The 20,975-nt window shown below is 38.0% G+C and overlaps 1 protein-coding gene across 1 annotated transcript in view; it reads right to left on the bottom strand.

Annotated features, from left to right (window-relative positions):
- Positions 1–10,295: 10,295 nt before the first annotated feature.
- LOC135467050 (unextended protein-like) overlaps positions 10,296–20,975 on the bottom strand; it is a 30,987-nt gene continuing 20,307 nt past the window's right edge. The window contains exons 4-6 of the mRNA XM_064744811.1: positions 20,113–20,274; positions 17,510–17,593; positions 10,296–16,708 (exon numbers count right to left, since the gene is read on the bottom strand). Of these exons, the coding sequence (XP_064600881.1) occupies positions 16,011–16,708; positions 17,510–17,593; positions 20,113–20,274 (944 nt within the window). The 3' untranslated portion in view covers positions 10,296–16,010. The remainder of the gene's footprint in view (positions 16,709–17,509; positions 17,594–20,112; positions 20,275–20,975) is intronic.

Below are 20,975 nucleotides of genomic sequence, written 5' to 3' on the forward strand. Positions count from 1 at the left end.
TCTTTAAGAGCCGAGAGGCACAAAGATGTAATCGGCATTACGAGAGTGAACGCAATCTGTATGTACACAGTATGGAGGCGTAGCGCTGAATATCCTCGCGAAACTGCGACATGCATGTTGGCTCTACCAGAGAGATAGGTCGCGAACACATCTGTAATGTTAAAACCACTTCACTGTAAATAACTGGTTCTAAACTGAGTATTAAAGCCTATGGCTCTTTTAGATGATGATAAGCTGTCAGTGTTTAATGTCAGAAAAATGTTGACATTTTTCACGATATGATGGACATATACGAGCACACACTGATGGCTTTTGAATGTGATATATACTGAGCCACATCACTAATATCACTTTCCTTAAATTATTCATAAAGCCAAGATCAATTTACGCCTAGAAAATTAAATGGGAATTCATTTAAACTCAAATTTAATCAAAAGAACGTTTGTGAGCGTATCAGAGGATCCCCAAAAGTTTCTGAAGAATCCAGAGGGTTGGGTTGTGCTTGATAGTCAGTGATAACATGAAGTGGTTTTTTGTGTCTTCTCCCTATCGGTCATCGTCATTCACTGGGTTTAGATAAAACTGCTCGTTTCTGATTTCACTGAAGCCTTATTCGTTTCTGCTTTGGAAGACTAAATAATGTATGCGTGGTTCTTATACCTCTGGGTCAAAACTCTTTATCAAAGACAAAACCCTACATAAATAAAAATCTCTCAAGAACTGGCCAACACAGTAGGTAATCTGTACGATGATCCTTACGGCTACTTGTAGTAGATTTTCCGATATGGTGCCCATGAAGCTTGTTCAGTTAACCATTTTGTTTCCCCAAGGGTAATGGATATATGCTGCCACACAGAAGAACTCAAACGGAACACTTGCAGAAGGCAAACACACTACTGTCTTAGCGCTCTTCTTAAATGCTTTTGTCATACAATACAGTTGTGTTAGGAGTATCGTCTTCAAAGCAGCAAGAAAAACAAAAAAGGGAAAAAAAGAATATACACTTCAGTATATACTTACACTTATATTAACTGTTAAAAGACGAAACGGTTGCTTTAGTAAATTCAAGATGGAGCCTGTCAAAGCGTAAAGACCATTTCCAATCGAGAGATATCTGCGACACATAATGATAGCGTAATTCAAACTATTCTTTTTCCGCGAATACAAAACAGAATGCTCCTCAGCTGGCTAAAACTGAATGAATATTTAAAGCCAACCAAAACCCTCCTCAATGGTTTCGATGTAGGGGGTACAACACCCAAGAACTGAATGCTCAATAACCATATGCCTAGAATACTACACTCCTAAGGCAGAAATAATCATGTAAATACGAAAAGTAACAAATGACGTAAAATCTCATACGAATGAAAAAACTCGATTGTTAAAAAACGCTGATGAAAGAGATAAATAGTTCTGCCATAGACATATATGTTTTAAAAACAGAAGAATACATAAAATAAGTAAAGGCGAGGTGCAACATATGCTATACTCTATGTGATGAACAACTGCCACAATTTTAAATGGCACAACAGCGAAAAACAGGACTGACCGCAGACTGAGCGAAAGGCAAGCAACAGTTTACAATTTGCGACTACTTACAGTTGAGAACTTGTTCAAAGTCGTTGGGTAAAGGTTCGGTACAAGCTTCAATCCAAGTATTGTCCTCTAAGATACCCAAAACACTGGTCGTTCTCGTGACTTAACTGTCCCTTTATCTATTGGACGGGGATCGATGATTCTTAATGTGGTGATTACGGTATTGTCACCCGGGACTTCTCGATAACTGAAGTGTTCACTGGGGTAAAAGCACGCTGACGGTCGTTCTTTCCAATAGTTGACCCAGGCCTTCGTGCAAAAGGGAAAATAGACGGAGGAGATGACCAACACTTCCTGAAGAATTACATATATATATGTGTAGGGATGCTCTGTTAAAACGCGGAGGTGTATAATTTATGTAATTGCTTGGAGGAGTATTTTATCTCCTTGCAGCAAGGTGTATACTATTGCTGTAGTTAGTGGAGCGTTGCTAAGGTGGCAGCCGTCAAAATCGAGGCGTATTAATACTCATTCTCTGGACTACTGCAGCTTGCATGCAGATGACTTTAGACCAAAGCTCCGAGTGGTATCTTATGATGCGCGCGATTGGTCACGCGAAAACCATCCGTTACTATCGATTTTCAGGTTAGACCGGACGGTATGTAGCCTTTCTCACTCCTTTACTCCACTGGACGTTGGATATTTCGTTACTAAAAGCGACGTCCAAGAAAATTGCACCGAGAGAATACGTCTGGAATAAGAGGTTAATGCAGGTAATAAAGAGCAAGGCTCCCCACTAACGAAATCCAATCTAATTTCCCATGTCTCGTCTGGACAATGCGCGTCCAAGGAAAAAGTCAGTCGTCTGTAGTAACTCTCACTTCGTCTACTTGTTCTGTAAATTTGAAGACACAACGCGAGCAGTGGACAGTTATACATATGTCACCAACACTATAGAGAATCATTGTCAAAACATGATCGAATGATAGATTATCGTTTTCATTGATTAATAAGCTTGTTGGAAGCCTTACTGTTTGAGCTTGAATTAATTGCATGTTCATTATGCATTGTAGACTGAATGTTAAGAGGCTTTCTTCTCAAGATTTCGGTGATATATTTTTGCCCAAAGCAATTTTTACTTTTAAATTACTTAAAAGAAAACGGTGTGTTTCTTTCGTTATGGGAATTCCCCAAATCTACGCTTTTCAAGACTGGCATCTTGATTTCAAGAACAGCTTACATATGATTCATTCAATGTATGATAAACTGTTTCAGTTAATGACAGTATTTGATGACACAGTGTGACGTCTTGCACGATAGGCTATTAGCCATAGCGCACGTCTTGCTCAATGGACTATTAGCTGTAGCGAACGTCTTGTACGACGAGCTATATGTGTTAGCCATAGCGCACGTCTTGCACGACGAGCTATATTTATTAGCTATAACGCACGTCTTGCACGATGGACTATTAGCTATAGCAAACGTCTTGCACGACGGGCTATATTTATGAACTATAGTGCACGTCATTCGCGATGGACTATTAGCTGTAGCGAACGTATTCATGATGGACTATTAGCAGTAGCCAACGTATTGCATGATGGGCCATTAGCTATAGCGAACATATGTTTTTATATATTTGATTGTTGTTTAACGCTTTAACGATAGCATGGCGGTCATTCTTTGATAAGTTGGGGAAACTGGAATGCTCGGGGTAAACAACTGACACGTGGAAAGTTACTGACAAACTTACTAACTTGTACAGATACATCACATTGGAGGAGGACAAGTGGGCGTGTACGAAACGAACAACCAGTGCAGAATATATTATGGGAAAAGAATGGGTATTTGGCTTAAGACAAGTTTGTCAATCGACGAGTACGTATATTGTGGAAAGATGGAAAGCAAGCAAAACTAGACATTTATTCAATTATACTCCAAACATGATAATTTTGTCTATGCGTTGACATTGCCCATAATGCTCTTGCACATAGATATTGTCATGGATCTTATACACAAAGCTAATAAAAATAATGTAATTATATTCGGATGGACAGACGTCTTTTAGAAACTAGCGTAACGGTATTGTTGTTATTTGCGTCTGGACGATTGGCGTGCATTGGCAGGTGGCGATTTGGTACTTGCTTTACAGGTCGTAGGCACGAAACCCTTATTGGTGTCATTGAATTTTTGGCACTAGAACTCTTTTGAAATTCCAGAGCGTGCACAAGTATATCCCCAAATAACGACAATACTGTAATCATATTCAATCATATAAGTTGTTAACAGGTTGTTCCATTATTTTCTATTTCACTGTATCTACTAGTTACAGTGCATGACTTACGTGGGAAGAGAAATGAATGGTATGGTCAAACTAACGAGTGACCCAGGGCTTTGTTAATAATATTACACCACTAACCTTGTCATCTTCCATAAACTAGCCGTTCCGGTACGGTTACCACACCTTATTATGGACCCTTTGATCCCATGGCTTGTCCGGGTCGTTTCAGGACTGGGGATATTGTCTTAATATAGTACCTTCACAAAGCACAATAAATCCATCCAGCGTAAACGATAATTGTAATATCCTGCAGAGCGCCTTCTGGTTACTAAAGCGTGATACATGGTTCTCCTGCTCCTTCAGCCGTGATACATTGTCCTCTTGTTCGGCAAAGCGTGATATTGCTTATCTCAGGATCAAGAGCATTGCTGTTTTAAGACAGACGTGTCTTTACTTACCACGTAATTGGCGACCGCGAAAAGATTCGTTCATACAGAATCAACGCTTCCGATGAACATAGGGACTTTGTGATTAACGAAAGTCAGTGTCACACAAGGAAAACACCGAAGTGTGTTGTAACGCAGTGTGGTGATCGAAGGCATCTTATTTGCACTGGTATTGTGCAGTAGATTTACTAGAATAACGAGTATAATATCATCACTATTATGGTTGGTACTGATTTTTCTCCAACTCTATTGTCGATTTGTTTTGCCCATTTTCATGGCCTTCTGGGGGGAGGGGGGAGGAATGCACATTTAGGGAAACGTATTACACAATAAAAAGTTATGAACTCCTTCTAATAGTCTGTTTCTTTTAGAGAGTCGCCTATATTCAACTGTCTGTAAAATTAGTCACTCGCTAGCAAAATTACCTTTAGTTCGTGACACGTAACAACACAAGCTCTACACATGGATATGTTGGAAGTTCATATTCTTGCTAAGAAAACTAAATTACACTTTTTCTAAACTCCATAAGCTCAGTTTCGACACCAAGAACTCATTGCCTTGGGTGACGTCATGATTGTTATAAAAACACAGTGGCATGCTAGGGAATGGACGTGGAGAGTAATTTGTTTTGCAACAGATGCACCAACATGCCGTAAGAACAAACTCCACGCAGTAACACATCCTACGCTATACTCTAAGCGAACAGACTACATCGTTGTTTATAACAAAATTTCCTAACATCCAGCTCTAAAACCACACTGCCGTGAGATAATGTACTACAACAGATAAAATTATAGTCATTTATTAAGGTTATATTACACTAAAACGTGTAAAAAATTTCCAACATGACAGAGGCAGAAACAGGGTTTACACTAAGATCGGTAGCAGTTTAGGAAACTGGCGTCGCCCTCCGTCAAAACACGTTGAACTCCGCACAATATCCAGCATGCCACTTTAATAATTATGACATCACTCGAGGAAATTTGTTTTTGCTGTCGAAACCGGGCTTATGGGCTTTAACCTTAGAAATTAGAAAAAAATGTTCTAACTTCATTTTCCATGCAGTCATGTGAACTTCAAACATATCAATGTGTAGAGTTTATGTTGTTACGTGTCGCTGACTGAAGGCAATTTTGGTAGGGAGTATGATTGATTTTACAGGCAGGTGAAAATAGGCGACTCTCTTAAAGAAATAGACAATAGTCTTGTTTATAAGTAATTCTAGACCAGTTACATCCGATAAATTTCTCAAAGCATTTGTTTTGCCTATTTCTGCTTAAGACATAGTGCTTTGGAGCGCTTAAGTTACAACTACTTAGACGTTTAGATGAACAGTTCGAAAAAAATTCAAAGCCGAAATTCACCGGATTTTCACCATTACGTGTGGCATTTGCTATCACACGCACTATCATTGCTGCTCTATATCTGCTCTAATGCTGATGTCTTTTATATTCTGTTCAACTTGTATAATTAGCATGTATGACATATATACACTGGAGCTGAAGAGGAATGAAATCGTCCATCAAGAAGGAACATGGATCGATACATGCAGGCACGTGGACGAGATGGAAATTTTTAACATTGTTGACATATTCTCCAATAAAATTATAGCATTATTATGCCGTTGGACACAGTTCTTCACACAACTTCGACAAAAGATTCGAGCCACGAACAACAGTAAACATTTATGTGTATCTTATATATACATATATCCTTAAACATCTATATAGTGTATTGCTTACATGAACGTTGAGTGCGCATGACGAGGAAATTAACGCAGAATAAATCTACAGTAATTATAGACATGTGGCATTTCCGATATTCTCCTTTTGAAAAATTTGTCTCAACCTTTCACGCTCGTCCAAGTTCAAAGCAAGTGCTATATTTTATTATGTTTATGCCACATATATGGAGGATGGTTGTACAGATTTAACTGTCCATATCAAGTTTCTGACAGTTAAAGGCGACTCATGTTGTGCAGTATAAGCGCCACATATGGAGAATGCTTGTATAGTTTTATGTCCATATCAAATATCCGGCAGTTAAAAGTCATCTCATTCTGTACAGTATAAGTGTCACATATGGAGTATGGTTGTACAGATTTAACTGTCCATATCACGTTTCTGACAGTTAAAGGCGCCTCATGTTGTGCAGTATAAGCGCCACATATGGAGAATGCTTGTATAGTTTTATGTCCATACCAAATATCCGGCAGTTAAAAGTCACCTTATTCTGTACAGTATAAGTGTCACATATTGAGGATGGTTGTACAGATTTAACTGTCCATATCAAGTTTCTGACAGTTAAAGGCGCCTCATGTTGTGCAGTATAAGCGCCACATATGGAGAATGCTTGTATAGTTTTATGTCCATACCAAATATCCGGCAGTTAAAAGTCACCTTATTCTGTACAGTATAAGTGTCACATATGGAGGATGGTTGTACAGATTTAACTGTCCATATCAAGTTTCTGACAGTTAAAGGCGCCTCATGTTGTGCAGTATAAGCGCCACATATGGAGAATGCTTGTATAGTTTTATGTCCATACCAAATATCCGGCAGTTAAAAGTCACCTTATTCTGTACAGTATAAGTGTCACATATGGAGGATGGTTGTACAGATTTAACTGTCCATATCAAATTTCTGACAGTTAAAGGTGCCTCATGTTGTGCAGTATAAGCGCCACATATGGAGAATGCTTGTATAGTTTTATGTCCATACCAAATATCCGGCAGTTAAAAGTCACCTTATTCTGTACAGTATAAGTGTCACATATGGAGGATGGCTGTACAGATTTAACTGTCCATATCAAATTTCTGACAGTTAAAGGTGCCTCATGTTGTGCAGTATAAGCGCCACATATGGAGAATGGTTGTATAGTTTTATGTCCATATCAAATTTCTGACAGTTAAAGGCGCCTCATGCTGTAAAGTATAAGCGCCACATACATGGAAGATGTATGTACAGCTTAAACAGACTGGCAAGGTGTTTCGCGTACGCGTCTATATAGCACTGTCAGCAGCGAGTGCTTGTTTGATGGCATCGAGTGCTTGTTTGATGGCATCGAATGTCCGAGTTAGGTCCTAAATTGGCACATATGTATCGATGAGATTTGTGCCAATTGTTCTTCAGTTTAAAACATGCGATATAACACAATAATTGTAGTCTATACATCTTGAGCTTCTTTATATTCACTGCATTCACTCATTGTTTCTGTGTATGACCACTGATCAAACTAAACATTTGCGCTGACCGTTACAACTTCAGGTCTACATTATTTCAAGGTATTCCGTGTTGTTTTTTTATGTGCTTATTTCTTCCATTTCTTTTCTGTTTTACGCCATGCTCAGAGGTATTACAGACTGATGACGATGGTTTAAATATGGCGGAAGAAGAGTACAAATTCAGGGATGCTGTCGCTGGTGTTTAAAATAAAACACTGAACACTATTAGTCGCTGGGCTAGATAGCGTAAGCAAGACACGAGTGTGAATGTACCTTATTGAATCCCTGCCATCGATCAATACAATGAATGACGATGTATATGCACTACGTATTTATACATATAGATGCAACATAGACAAGTAAACTTAAAATTTGGATACATACAAAGAAAGATGATATGGGTAAATATTTCTACACTCGCAGGTATTTTCTTTGAAGAGGTCATCATTTATAAAACCGCGTTCACCTGGTCGACGTTCATTCCTCAGGGAAATGTCCAATATCTGCTATAACGGACTTCTTTTTATTGCCTCTCGTTACAAAGTGAGGTTTGTTAAGGGTGTTACGTAATGATGTAGTTATGTGCTGTAGATCTTGTGTCTATGCAATAATATAAACTTGCCTCTTTGGTTGACTACTGGGAAATGAGAAATAGGCAATAAACCGCCCGTTAATCCACATTTACAGAAAATTGAATATAAGTTTTACGTCGTCGGTTCACTACCGGGAAGTATGTAAAATGATTTTGAAATTGTAGTTGGAAGCCAAGTTAATAACAAAAAACATTTAGTCTTCTGTTAATTCATCTTCACGGTGAATTGAACCGGAGGGGATTTTTTCACCAAATTTATTATAAAAGTGTCGTACGAGGCTTTGGTTTCCTAATTTGTCGTCTAATTTGTTGGAATTAACCTTAAATAATAGTGTTCAAGAACAGATTCTCATTCTCAACCAACTGATTGTCACGTGATAACATTTTTTGAAACAACACTTTTGTATATCAATAACCATTTATCTTAAATCTGCATGGTTTCGTGTGATCAATTTTCTTACGAGATATTTTGCCGCACACGGCAGATTGTTAATGTATATTTTATTTCGACAGAACCTTTCATAGGAAGCACGCGTGTTCGGTGGCGCTTTCCTTCAGCGTAATACATATATGGTACTTGTGTTACTGTAGGATACAGAAATGCTAATTCATATCAGACATCCCTTAAGGCATTCAGCTCATTACATATTTTCAGCTTATTCCATCCATATAAATGTAGGTAAGTGATGTGCCCATTACTTCAAATTGATTTCGTAATTTACTCTTATTTCAACCTAATTTTTCAAGTTACACATTTTTCTTGATTCTGATTAATTTATCCACCATATAGGGACAAAGAGTTGTTGTGAAGTTTAAGAAAAGTGCCGACATCAAAATTATTATTTACGTGTCTTTGAAAAATAACAAAACTTAAGGTGAAGGTCAAAGAGTTTTTCACCAATGTGATGGCAGTCAGATTTATGGTGGAGGAAACTGGAGCAAACGACTGCCCAAAGGTAAGCGATCTACAAATAATCATGCCAAGGACACCAGACATGACACTCCACCCAGCCACATTATACTGACACCGGAACAACTGACACCGGAACAACCAGTCCTGTTTTCTTGCGCTAACCTCTCAGTGCTGAGCGCCAAGCAATGCAGCAACAAGTGTCATTTTTAACGTTTTCGTATGACTCGGCCCAGGTTTGATCCAAGGTCTCCCGAAGTCTTAGAGGAAGAAAACAAGCACAATTTGTCTTCAAGAGGTTTATTATTGGCTTGTATCTATGAATCTACAAAGACAAATACAGCAACTAACGAACACAGCACCCCGATTCCAGAGTTTTTTCCCCTCAATATACTCAAGTTCAGTCTGATGGGGAAATTTCCAACATATGTAGAGAATCACATACATTCTGCACATACAAACGCTCTGCACACACACATGCAATTCTTGATCATCTTATGTGTAATACATACACAACTTCAGGGTGAATGGCATGCTCTTTCTGTCGTTCCACAAACAGATGGATTCTAATCTTAAATGTATATTTTTATTCATAATACAATAACTATTGACAAACGTTTCCGATACGTAGGAATCAAGTTCTAGTTAAGGAATCGAAGTAATGGTTAGAGGTGACGAAATCTATAATTTATGTGTCCGACAACTTTACAATAAACCTATAAAGACGAGGATCACTAAAGTATGTTTCCATATTGAAGGCAAAGGCAGAAAACTTATGCATGGGATTTAATTTTACACCACTAATTAAGTGTCGATTTCTCAACCGTATACCTCTCAAGGCATTTCAAGATAATTCAACTTTTTCACTTCACGAACATAATCGGGCGTATGAATCAAGGAACATCACCAAAAGTGACACACTTCATATCACATATAGCCTTTCTCACTATCTTTTGAATTTGCAAACTTCACGCAATAAAATACCATCTTTGTATATCAGAGGCCTACACTTAATGTGACCACGACCCAAACTTTACATGGCCATTTACAACTGTGTATGGCTTCAATGGCCTCATTCCCTTACAATGCTTAATTATTGCTAGTAATAACTCTTTCACAGGGGACTTGAAAATCAGCTTAAAGCAGCATGATTTATATATAATGTTCATTTTATTTCTTTGGGACATCTTTACTGCCAGACGCAAACTTTTCCGTCTCTTTTTCTGGGGGGTTTGCGTAGACTAAAGGTAAATGACAAAAGTTTGTCTTTTTAGAGTTGTTGCGACGAAACACGTATGACCATTTGTTACAGCAGTGCAAAATTGACCTATAATATGATATACATGTGTGGTATCCCATTTTTCATTCCAGTTTACATATTTTTAAATTTATTTATTTGATTGGTGTTTTATGTTGTACTCAAGAATATTTCACTTATACGACGGCGGCCAGCATTATCGTGGGTGGAAACCGGGCTCGGGGGAACATATTTTTAAATATATCCACACCTAGCCCAATCATCATCAACTCCTACATCCTGAGGTTTTACGTCTAACTTGACCATATTTCAGTCATATGACGACGGCGGCGGCAACTTATAATTTTATTCCAAATATAACATGGAATTTTTTTGACAAGCAGCAAAATAAAAACTGCACTCATTACGTAGCATCAATGCAATGTACATGTAGCCGGAAGACCTTTCCTGAAGATTTGTTTGTTTGATTAGAATTTTACGCCGCACTCTAAGCAGACCTTTCCACGTATGACCGGAGAGGAAGTTAGAATGAGTTAGGCTTGAACTCACAGCGGTCACATTGTTGACAGGCCTCTGGGTCATTGTGCTGCGCTAGCACGCTATTACTGGCCTCCTTCCGTGATGAGTTAATGCTGTATTACGCAAACTAGCCAAGGATATCTCTGAAAAGACCCTTGTAAATGATATGATTCGGTGCTATAAATTTAACGAAACTAAACGCCCAAATTCTGTCCTTCATAAATGAGGAGCGATACACTGAAAGCAAGAGAGTAAGTCACACGCTTAAGCGTATGGGGAGATTTTTTACCTTTTCTGTCACAGAAATGCTCTAAGTTAACAATCTCAGCGTTGGATTAGATTCTTATCTCCAATTCCAAGAATTCAATCTCTAGACGGATGCAAGAAAGGCTGAAAACCCGACTTATGGATATGATGATATTACCATAAATTACATGCTTAATGGATTAATTCAGCTTTCTGACACAAAAGCACCTGTGATATTCATGTATGGTCTTTAGCGGTAAAACTTGATGAGAACTCAGAGCAGGCCTTGTAAACCATGCAGTAGGTCTATACCAAGTTAGATATGGAAATGCTTTAATATGGTGTGGAGATAATATGAACAAATGTAGTTCAACACATGACTACATACACAATTCTAATACTGAGTACATCATCATAATCAGTGTACAGTTAATCATTAAGAAAAAAATGCCGATTTAATGTTCGTAGTCATAAGGAGTAAGGCATATCTGTAACAAGCCGCCCTGACGTTGTCTGTGTTCTCTGCTTTTGACAAATACAAATGAATGGGTGAAGTGTCTATCTTTTCTTGGAACGATATCATCAGAGGTGGGTATATAAATTCGGTACCTTAACATTTTGCGAACAAAATGTGAAGACAATTAGGTGTCTCATCCTCCATAACCTGAAGCCATGGCTACGGTATATACCGTATACACAATAAAGAACCTATGTAAAAAAAAACTAAAGACATGAACCAAATTAGAACATTGAACAACAATTAACCATGTCTTCTGGCACTTTTGTCTTGAAGTACTGCCAAGTTAAATGGTTTTGAGGTTAACATCTTCAATGACTTGAAGATTCATACATGGTAATATCGAAATGTCAGGTAATGAAAACCTACACTAAAGTTAATATATTAAAAAACAAAACAAAGAAAACATCAATGAACCTAGAAAAAATATACAAGTGGCACATAAGCCTTGATAAATTGAGGAAGTATAATGAGTCTTATAGATAAGTCAAAGGTACAGTCTATATGGCGTTAATCTAAGCAAGCAAAGATATCTATTCATACAAATGACAACTGTGGCATACAAAACTCCAAAAAGGTTAACTGTAATTGATGGCTAATCAAAACAACAAATTAGGTCATAAATCATATTTTCATAGGTCAATAACTCACTTGGTTAGCAGGAGCTAGACACAGACACAACAGACAATAGGTGTTCACCTTTGGTTAGTTTACTTGGATTGTGATAACACAATGATGAATTTTATCAAAGAAAAAAAAACATGTAAAAAAAACAACAACAAAGTTTTGAGCATTTAGACAATTAACAAATAAATCAAAATGAGTTCTTATATTGAGCACTACACACATAATCTGGCAAGATTCTTCTTCTTACTGGGGTTGGGAAGAGAGAGTCCATCTATTTATACCAAGCAGTATTAATGGGATGCTAGATGCCTGGGAGAGTATACCTAAGAGTGCAGTGCATGTACATATATATATATATATATATATCAGTAAATGTGGTGAACAGTGATCACCAACTGCAAAACTTCCATTTATCTTTTAATACTTGTAGTATTAGTAACATCTTTCATTTATTACACCACACATGTAGATTGTGTTCAGCAATAACAATTCACTAGATGAACTTTTGTATTTAAGCTTAGCACTTCTTCAGCAATTATAGTTCACAAGATGAACTGCTGTCTTTAAGCTTAGCATTTTTCAAGCGACACATTTTGCTTTATGCCGACTCATCCTTATTGGGCCACGAATAAGTTTTCAGTGAAGTGTCATTAACTGCTTATCAGAAAAACATTGCCATCAACATCATCATTTTTAGGCCTTTATGTGTTTCTGAAAGTGCTTTTTTTCACATACCAAACTTTAGGAAAATATAGTAAAGCATTAGACTGTGTGCAGAAGAAGGTGTATCAATGCATCCTTGTGGTTTTGTTTGACTTTTGTTATTTACTCAGCTACACAAGTCTGAAGATAGGAGCACATTACAATAGGAGCTTGAAAGCTCTTTTTGCTGGTGAAGCAATATCCTCTTTGGGGCCTGCATGGTTATCACCATGAAAGGAAAACATTTCCCTGGGCTTTCGAGGACTTAATATTCCATGTTTTTCATCACTTTAAAGGACTGTTCAGTTCAACCACTAATCTTCAAATAGAGATAGATTAAGAAATACATTTGGGGTGCTTTATTTATCAGTTCAGTTTGAACATTGTGCAACACTGTAATTTAACACAGAAAAAGTTCTTCGAAGATGAGTCACAAACCAAACCATTTTTTGAAGAACTTTCAATGTCTTCAAAACCCTTCAGCTAAATTCAAGTAATCCAATTATTGGTTAATTTTCCTTTCACAATAAAAATGTCCTCACCTCTATTTTAATAGCAGCTCAAACAGATGAAATAGCTATTTTAGTTAACAATACTTAGCAAATCAATTTACACATTTACCTGGAATTAACACCAAAAAGTGTGAATGCATTGGACTGATTTGAAGCCTATGTATGTTGACTGCTCACATTCTGCCATATGTTTTACCGACACATATTCTGGAAACAATATGCTACTGCTACTTCTGTTTCTTACTAGAATGGGTAATATAAACCAACTTTGGCAAGATCAGCAGTTAAATGTTGCTCACTACATGGATATGAAACAGGCTTACTGATTATTTGCTCAATTTATCAAATAAACAAACATGTTTAATGGAAGCACTGCTTTTCATTCTCATGAGAATGAGAAATCATTCAAGTCAACCAAGTTTCCAAAAGAGGGCAAAACTGTTGCCTGAACAGATTAGAAGTGTTTCAGTGTGTTACATACACACTTCTATGACTCAGGTTAGTACTCGCTTGGGCTACATGTACACCTCTGTGTGATTAAGGATAGTGGTCACTTGTGCTACATGTGCACACCTCTGTGATTCCGGATAATGGGCACTTGTGCTACATGTGCACCTCTGTGATTCAGGATAGTGGTCACCTACATGGTGTATGCTACAATCACTAAAACAACTAACATGATTGGGGGCCTTCAAGATAATCAGTTATCAAATTTATGGATTTTACAAGCTTGATTTACAATAAAAATCTCACAATCTTCACACATCTGAGTTTCTTTGACACTTACACAAGTACACTTTCTAGCATTCATGGATTTTAACTTCTTTTTAACATCATATAACAAACCCCGCATGATCATAAATTTAAAATCTTAAGCCTTGCAACAACATGTTGAAAAGGAATTCCACTTTCTCGAAATACTGGGTTTGGCAATATGGTTTTCTATAGACTAATAAGAATAACAATTTGACAGCTGAAGCTTGTATGACTGTACTGAAGTGAATGGAAATTCTAAAATGGGAATAACGGAAACATGCATCTAACATGCTGAAGTGAGAAGATAAAATGTTGAAGTTGTCAGTAAGATTAACCAATAACCTGAAGAATAAAAAACTCTTGAGTAAAGATGTGAAACTTGGAAGTTCCCTGTCTAAGTTCAGGTCAGAATCCAGACCGGATTTCTGTTCTATCTGGAAATGAAGAAAATTTGTCCCAAGATAAGAATCTTACTCCAAATTACCACCCAAGTTCCATGGATTAGTTCACAGCCCCTGGATAACCCGTGCACAAAATTTCATCCAGTTCCCTGGTTAACTTTGTCTGTGATCTGAAGTTGCTGACAGACGGCACACAACCTCACAGACAGATAAACGCCAGAAAAGGCAGAACCTTCTTGGAACTTCTTGGAAATTTTCTTCATTTCCAGATAGAACAGAAATGAGATCTGGATTCTGACCTGAACTTAGACAAGGAACTTCCAAGTACCTGAGTAAAGCATTCATTATTCAGGCTTAAGCCAGTTGGCAGCAATCTTCAAACCAAATAACAGCATGCAATGGGGCAGAGCCCATCCATTTGACCAAACAAGTGGAAATGACAGAGGTCAAAACATAAAAGGCAGTACTCACAAAGGAACTAACAGAAGTCAGAATCTATAAACAAACCACAACATTCATCTATGCTTCTTACGCACTTGAGTTATTGCATTCAAGGCTCTCAACAGGCATGTCTATGTGCATGTCCTAAAAAAATCACACCAAAGTCGTCTGTCCGAATGGTTTTCCACATCAGATTAACAATTTCTTGTTAAGGTACATGTATACGTATGTATTAAAATTTCTAGCCTAAACAACCCAGACTGAGACATCCCAGCATAGTATACGCCTTCTAGTCATTTGCATAATGTTTAGGTACATGTATTTACTAAAAGAAAAATTTCCGCTTTGCCACGCCGACATGTGTTCACATGCACATTACTTGAAGATGTTCAATGTACTATCAAAGCAAGATGAAAGATGTTCAGCAGTTTGTAAAAGCAAATCTTACGACAACAATTATTAACATAAAGTACAAAGTATATGTACACCTCAATCAGTTTTATGCTTGAGTAACAAGGGATAAACTCATCTCCACATCAACGTAAAATAAATGGTCACAAGCTAGCCAGGCAACACAAAGGGATAATGTATAGTGTAGATGTATACATACACAGTTCTGGTCTACCCTATACAAACAATAGGACATTCTGTCAACAGTGTCCAATCCAATCTTTTGGACAAACTATTCTCAAAAGAGTGGGGTAAGGTGGGGTAAGGCTGTTTACCACAATAATCATTCATGACATTATTTAAATATGTTTTGACATGGTCATTTTTCTTCGTCAAACTTTTCACTACTGACCCCTGTTTACGAGAGATACAATTACTGAACACCACCATTTACAAAACTATTATGACAGATTTTCATGTTCCAGGTTGCCAAGCACAAAAAATGAAGATAATTTTACATTGTTTTTTTACTTATAGCTACATTTATGTACATACTTACAACAAACTATTTGGTCTACAAACTCTCTACAATCATCCATTTACATGTGTATAGTGATTATAAGTGCTCAGCTTCACAACAGAGCAGGAAATGTATGCTATAACTTGCCATCATCTGCACTACAATCCTCTTTGCTACCTTTGTCGCCAACCAGAAGGGTTTTCTCATCTGCTGGTTGGCTGTTATCTGACTCCTCATTGGCCAAGCCCATGAACCCTATGTCTTCAGGTACAGCTTTGGGGGCCTCAATCAAGCTGGTTTGCTCTGTCGTTGCCTCACCTGTCTTCTCGTTAATTTCTGTGAAAGCATCAGGAATAGGTGGAACCAACGCATCTGTTGTGTTACATATAGCATCCTTAAGAGATGCCAGACTCTTCTGACTGAGTTTGCTGGGGCTCCCAATGGACCCCCTTCTGTCTTCTAAACTAACCACAGCAGGACCCACTTCCACGGCTGGCTGGCCATCTGACATAATAACGGGTCCCGCGCTGCTAGTGGACTTCTGAGAGGCAATACTTTCAGTTCGTTTCTTTTCATGGCTCTTTCCCTTCTCATTATTATCAGACTCAGACTTGAGTTTCTTCAGCTCTTTAGCAAACGCCTCTTCAGGTACTGTATTATGATGCTTGCTCTGCCCCAGTATGGTTGCACGACGTGCAGCAATGTAATGTGCCCTGGTGATCTTAAGAAACTGCAAGTCGCACACTGCTTTGAGGCTGTAGTCTGGTATGAAGGGTTCAAACTTAGTGTGAGCAACATCTGCAGACTTGGATGTGAACACAGTCTCCTTTATTGCTGTAAAGTACGATGAATTTATTTGTTTATTTCATTGTTGTTATATGCCATACTCACATGATAGCAGTTAGTGGAATGGATGAATGAAACTAAAATGCCTGAGGTAAACCACTGACCTTTGGCAAGTTACTGACAAACTTTCACACAAGTGACATACATATATGCATACCACACTGGTAGAAACAGGTGGTCCTCAAAAAACCTTATGTATTGTAACCAAGGCCTCACAAACATTCAGGGCAGGGAACTAAAAATATCCAGTCTAAGAATGAGTTTGAAACTCACCCCTCATATCTCCCATCTTATAAACCTTCACATTTTTATTTCGTTATCATTAGCAGTTTCCACAAATATTAATCAACAGAAAAATGCATATTGCAATGCATTCTTTCCATGTCCACAATATGACACTGGGAGCAAAAAAAAAGGTACAATGGATTATAAATTTATTTTCAACCAAAAATTCTCAAACTAAGAGAAAGCCAAAAATTCAAAAATATTGTTATTAAACAATGCTTAAGGGTACAGTATACTGATATGTGGTCCTAAAGCTAATACCCCCAAATACCCACTTGACACTGCAGGCCATATTTAAGGAAAGCAACAGCTGCTGGAGAAAGGGAGACAATCTACATAATTGTTTAAATTATCTCCCCTATTTTACTATCCAAAGGAGATAAGGTATCTATTCAAAATCTAAATAAAACAGTTTTATTTTATTTATTGTTAGTGTATTTTCTTCGCTCATTCCAATCACAACTCATCACAGATTAGTGGCTGAGTGTTCTTGGTCATACTTACACAGTAAAGCTCTCAGTCCATAGAATGTAAATGGTCCTCCATCAAAGACCAAATGTTCCCGCCCCACTGACACTTCCACATGACCTACAGAGAAAAGCCAGAAAACAACTTGTAAACGGTTCTGTTCTCATGAACTTAACTGACATTTTATACCATATTTTTAAAGAAAATTTCACTTGTACCAAGCTGATTAGGTATGTCATTGGAGGAATATGGTAAGTTCCATACTGAGAAGCAACAGTAGTGCCTTCACCACCTTAAGCCACAGCTGAGTCAGCAGAAGGCAGTGAAACAGGCTACCTCAATGTCCATGGTACACACTTGTAAAAATCGACCTCAGCCTATGACCACCACTAAAACTGACCATAAATAATCCTTCAGATGTCAATTAATGTCCAAACTATGTGAGAGACATGTAAATATATACCCTAATCCTTCAAACTTTTTGCGCATGAAAAAGCAACTTTCAGTGCAAATTGTGCACATAATCATTTTTAATTTGATTTTAGAGACAAAACTACATTGGTCATGTTGGTTGGTGTAAAAGAACGTCTTTGAAAATCCTTAATTTCATTCTATCCTCGGAGAAAGCTATTATGACATCAAAGAAATGTTAAACATGTATTAAACAGCCACATTTGCCATCAGTACATAATTATTCAAAATGAAATCCGTGACTATATAGACTGGTACCCATTTTGTTTAGAAGTAATGGTTTTGTCTGGTGTGTAGGCCGCACACTATTTACAATAAATTTGCTGTTAACTTCTGATGATACTTCATATGGGTGTGAAAGTTTTTAAAAGACTTTTTTCATATTTAATTATATATTACCACACTGAACGTTTTGGGGAAGGTCACAGAGTAAAAATAATCTTCCTGCTAGCAGCAGTTTTATAGTCAATAAGGTGCACCTAAAATAATAACCTTGTCCTCCGTACTGACCATAAAACTGACGCTAGACAACCATAGCAGGAACATTATTTCTTAAATATAGCAAATGCTATTGACTCAATGCTATAATATTTATATTTACAAATATTAATAATTAATTAATATTTACAAAGCTAAATAGCCGCTTTTGACACAAACCTTTAGTGACACACAACTCTTGAACTAAGCCAGGAGCTGAATTTGAAAATGCAGCTTGAACTGATAATTTGCACAATGAGCCAGTACAAGGTCAAACAGCAGCAAGTCCACTGATGATCTGCACAATGATCCAGTACAAGGTCAAACAGCAGCAAGTCCACTAATGATCTGCACATTGAACCAGTACAAGGTCAAACAGCAGCAAGTCCACTGATGATCTGCACAATGAGCCAGTACAAGGTCAAACAGCAGCAAGTCCACTAATGATCTGCACAATGAACCAGTACAAGGTCAAACAGCAGCAAGTCCACTAATGATCTGCACAATGAACCAGTACAAGGTCAAACAGCAGCAAGTCCACTGATAATCTGCACAATGAACCAGAACAAGGTCAAACAGCAGCAAGCCCACTGATGATCTGCACATTGAACCAGTACAAGGTCAAACAGCAGCAAGTCCACTGATGATCTGCACAATGAGCCAGTACAAGGTCAAACAGCAGCAAGTCCACTAATGATCTGCACAATGAACCAGTACAAGGTCAAACAGCAGCAAGTTGACTAATGATCTGCACAATGAACCAGTACAAGGTCAAACAGCAGCAAGCCCACTGATAATCTGCACAATGAACCAGTACAAGGTCAAACAGCAGCAAATCCACTGATAATCTGCACAATGATCCAGTAAGGTCAAACAGCAGCAAGTCCACTGATGATCTGCACAATGAACCAGTACAAGGTCAAACGGCAACAAGTGCACTGATAATTTGCACAATGAACCAGTACAAGGTCAAGCAGTAACAAGTCCACTACCAAGATTTCGTAAGACATGTGCACTAAGTCAATTTTCCAAAGCCTATTCTGAAAACCGTGTAGCACTACTTAGTTTTTGGTACTACAAGTTAAAATTTGTACACACTTGTCTTCAGATGCACATAACATATATATTAAAATTTCACATTTCCAAATTTAAATTTCTAAAGTCCCCAAAATAATATCTTATCAAACTCATATTTCACATTCTTATTTAGTTCAGAAAGGGCTTCATGAAATCGGCTCTCTGGTCATCAAGCTGTCTTTAGCACTTAAGTCTGACATGATCTCATAGTATTACTCCTGAATTTAGATCTGAACTGTTATGAAGTTAAGGCAATTGTCTGACTTACGTCTTAAAGACAACATCATGATCCCGAGGCCTGCAGAACCTTGTACCAGTGGCTTTCCCAACCAGCTCAATTGTTTAGTGCGCTAGCGCAGTGTAATGACCCAGGAGTCTCTCACCAATGCAGTCGCTGTGAGTTCAAGTCCAGCTCATGCTGGCTTCCTCTCCGGTTGTACGTGGGAAGGTGTGCAGCAACCTGTGGATGGTTGTGGGTTCCCCCGGGCTCTGCCCGGTTTCCTCTCATCATAAGGCAGGCCGCCTTCGTATAAGTGAAATATTCTTGAGTACGGCGTAAAACACCAATCAAATAAATAAATAAATAAATCAAATTTCCCAACCAATATCCTTACCTTCCAGAATGAGGACAAAATAATCGCAAGCCACACCCTCTCTGTACAGGTAGTTTGTGACAGCATCCGCTTCCTTCAGCCTCAGGTTCACCACAATGTTCTGTTCAAACAGCTTCCTCAGAACACGCTCAGCGATCAGGTCAGGCTTGAATGGCTCTACCGCTAAAAAGGCATATTGGAGAGCTTAATAAATTCCTATGACTGTAAATTAATTCATATTTAATACTGTATGTAAGGATATTTCACTTGTACGACAGTGGTCTGTTTTATGAGCAGAGGAAACCAGTGCCTTGGCATAAACCGCCAGTCTTTATATTGACATGTGACTCACAGGTGTAAATCATCCTGGTGGAGGGTACAATGTAAGTGATCTCCAAAGAAGTTTATGTATTTATTTGTTTATTTGAATGGTGTTTCACTTATACAATAGTGGCAAGATTAATGGTGGGAGGAAACCGGTCAGAGCCTGTTGGAAACTCATGACCGTCCTCTGCAGGTTGCTAGCAGACCTTCCCACATATGACTGAAGAGGACATCATCATGAGCTGCACATGAACTCTCAGTGATCACTTTCGTGAGAGGCTCCTGGGTCACTGCTCTGCACTGGCCATGAGGCTCCTAACTTTATGTAATAAAGTGAACAGTATATCACTGTCACGTAGACCTCCAAGAGCAGTGGAGACGGGGGTTCTAGAGAAGCAACACCTTAGTTATCAACCTTAGGGGTGTACATGTAAGACACGTACCTTACCCACTAATAAAACAAATTTAGCACATTTGGTCTCAATTTTAATACATTTAATCCAGCTGGGTTTTTATGTCTGCCAATTTATTCAATTTAGCAGCTAAATATTAACAAAATA

The sequence above is a fragment of the Liolophura sinensis genome, chromosome 6 (genome assembly GCF_032854445.1).
Source record: "Liolophura sinensis isolate JHLJ2023 chromosome 6, CUHK_Ljap_v2, whole genome shotgun sequence".
Lineage (NCBI taxonomy): Eukaryota > Metazoa > Mollusca > Polyplacophora > Chitonida > Chitonidae > Liolophura > Liolophura sinensis.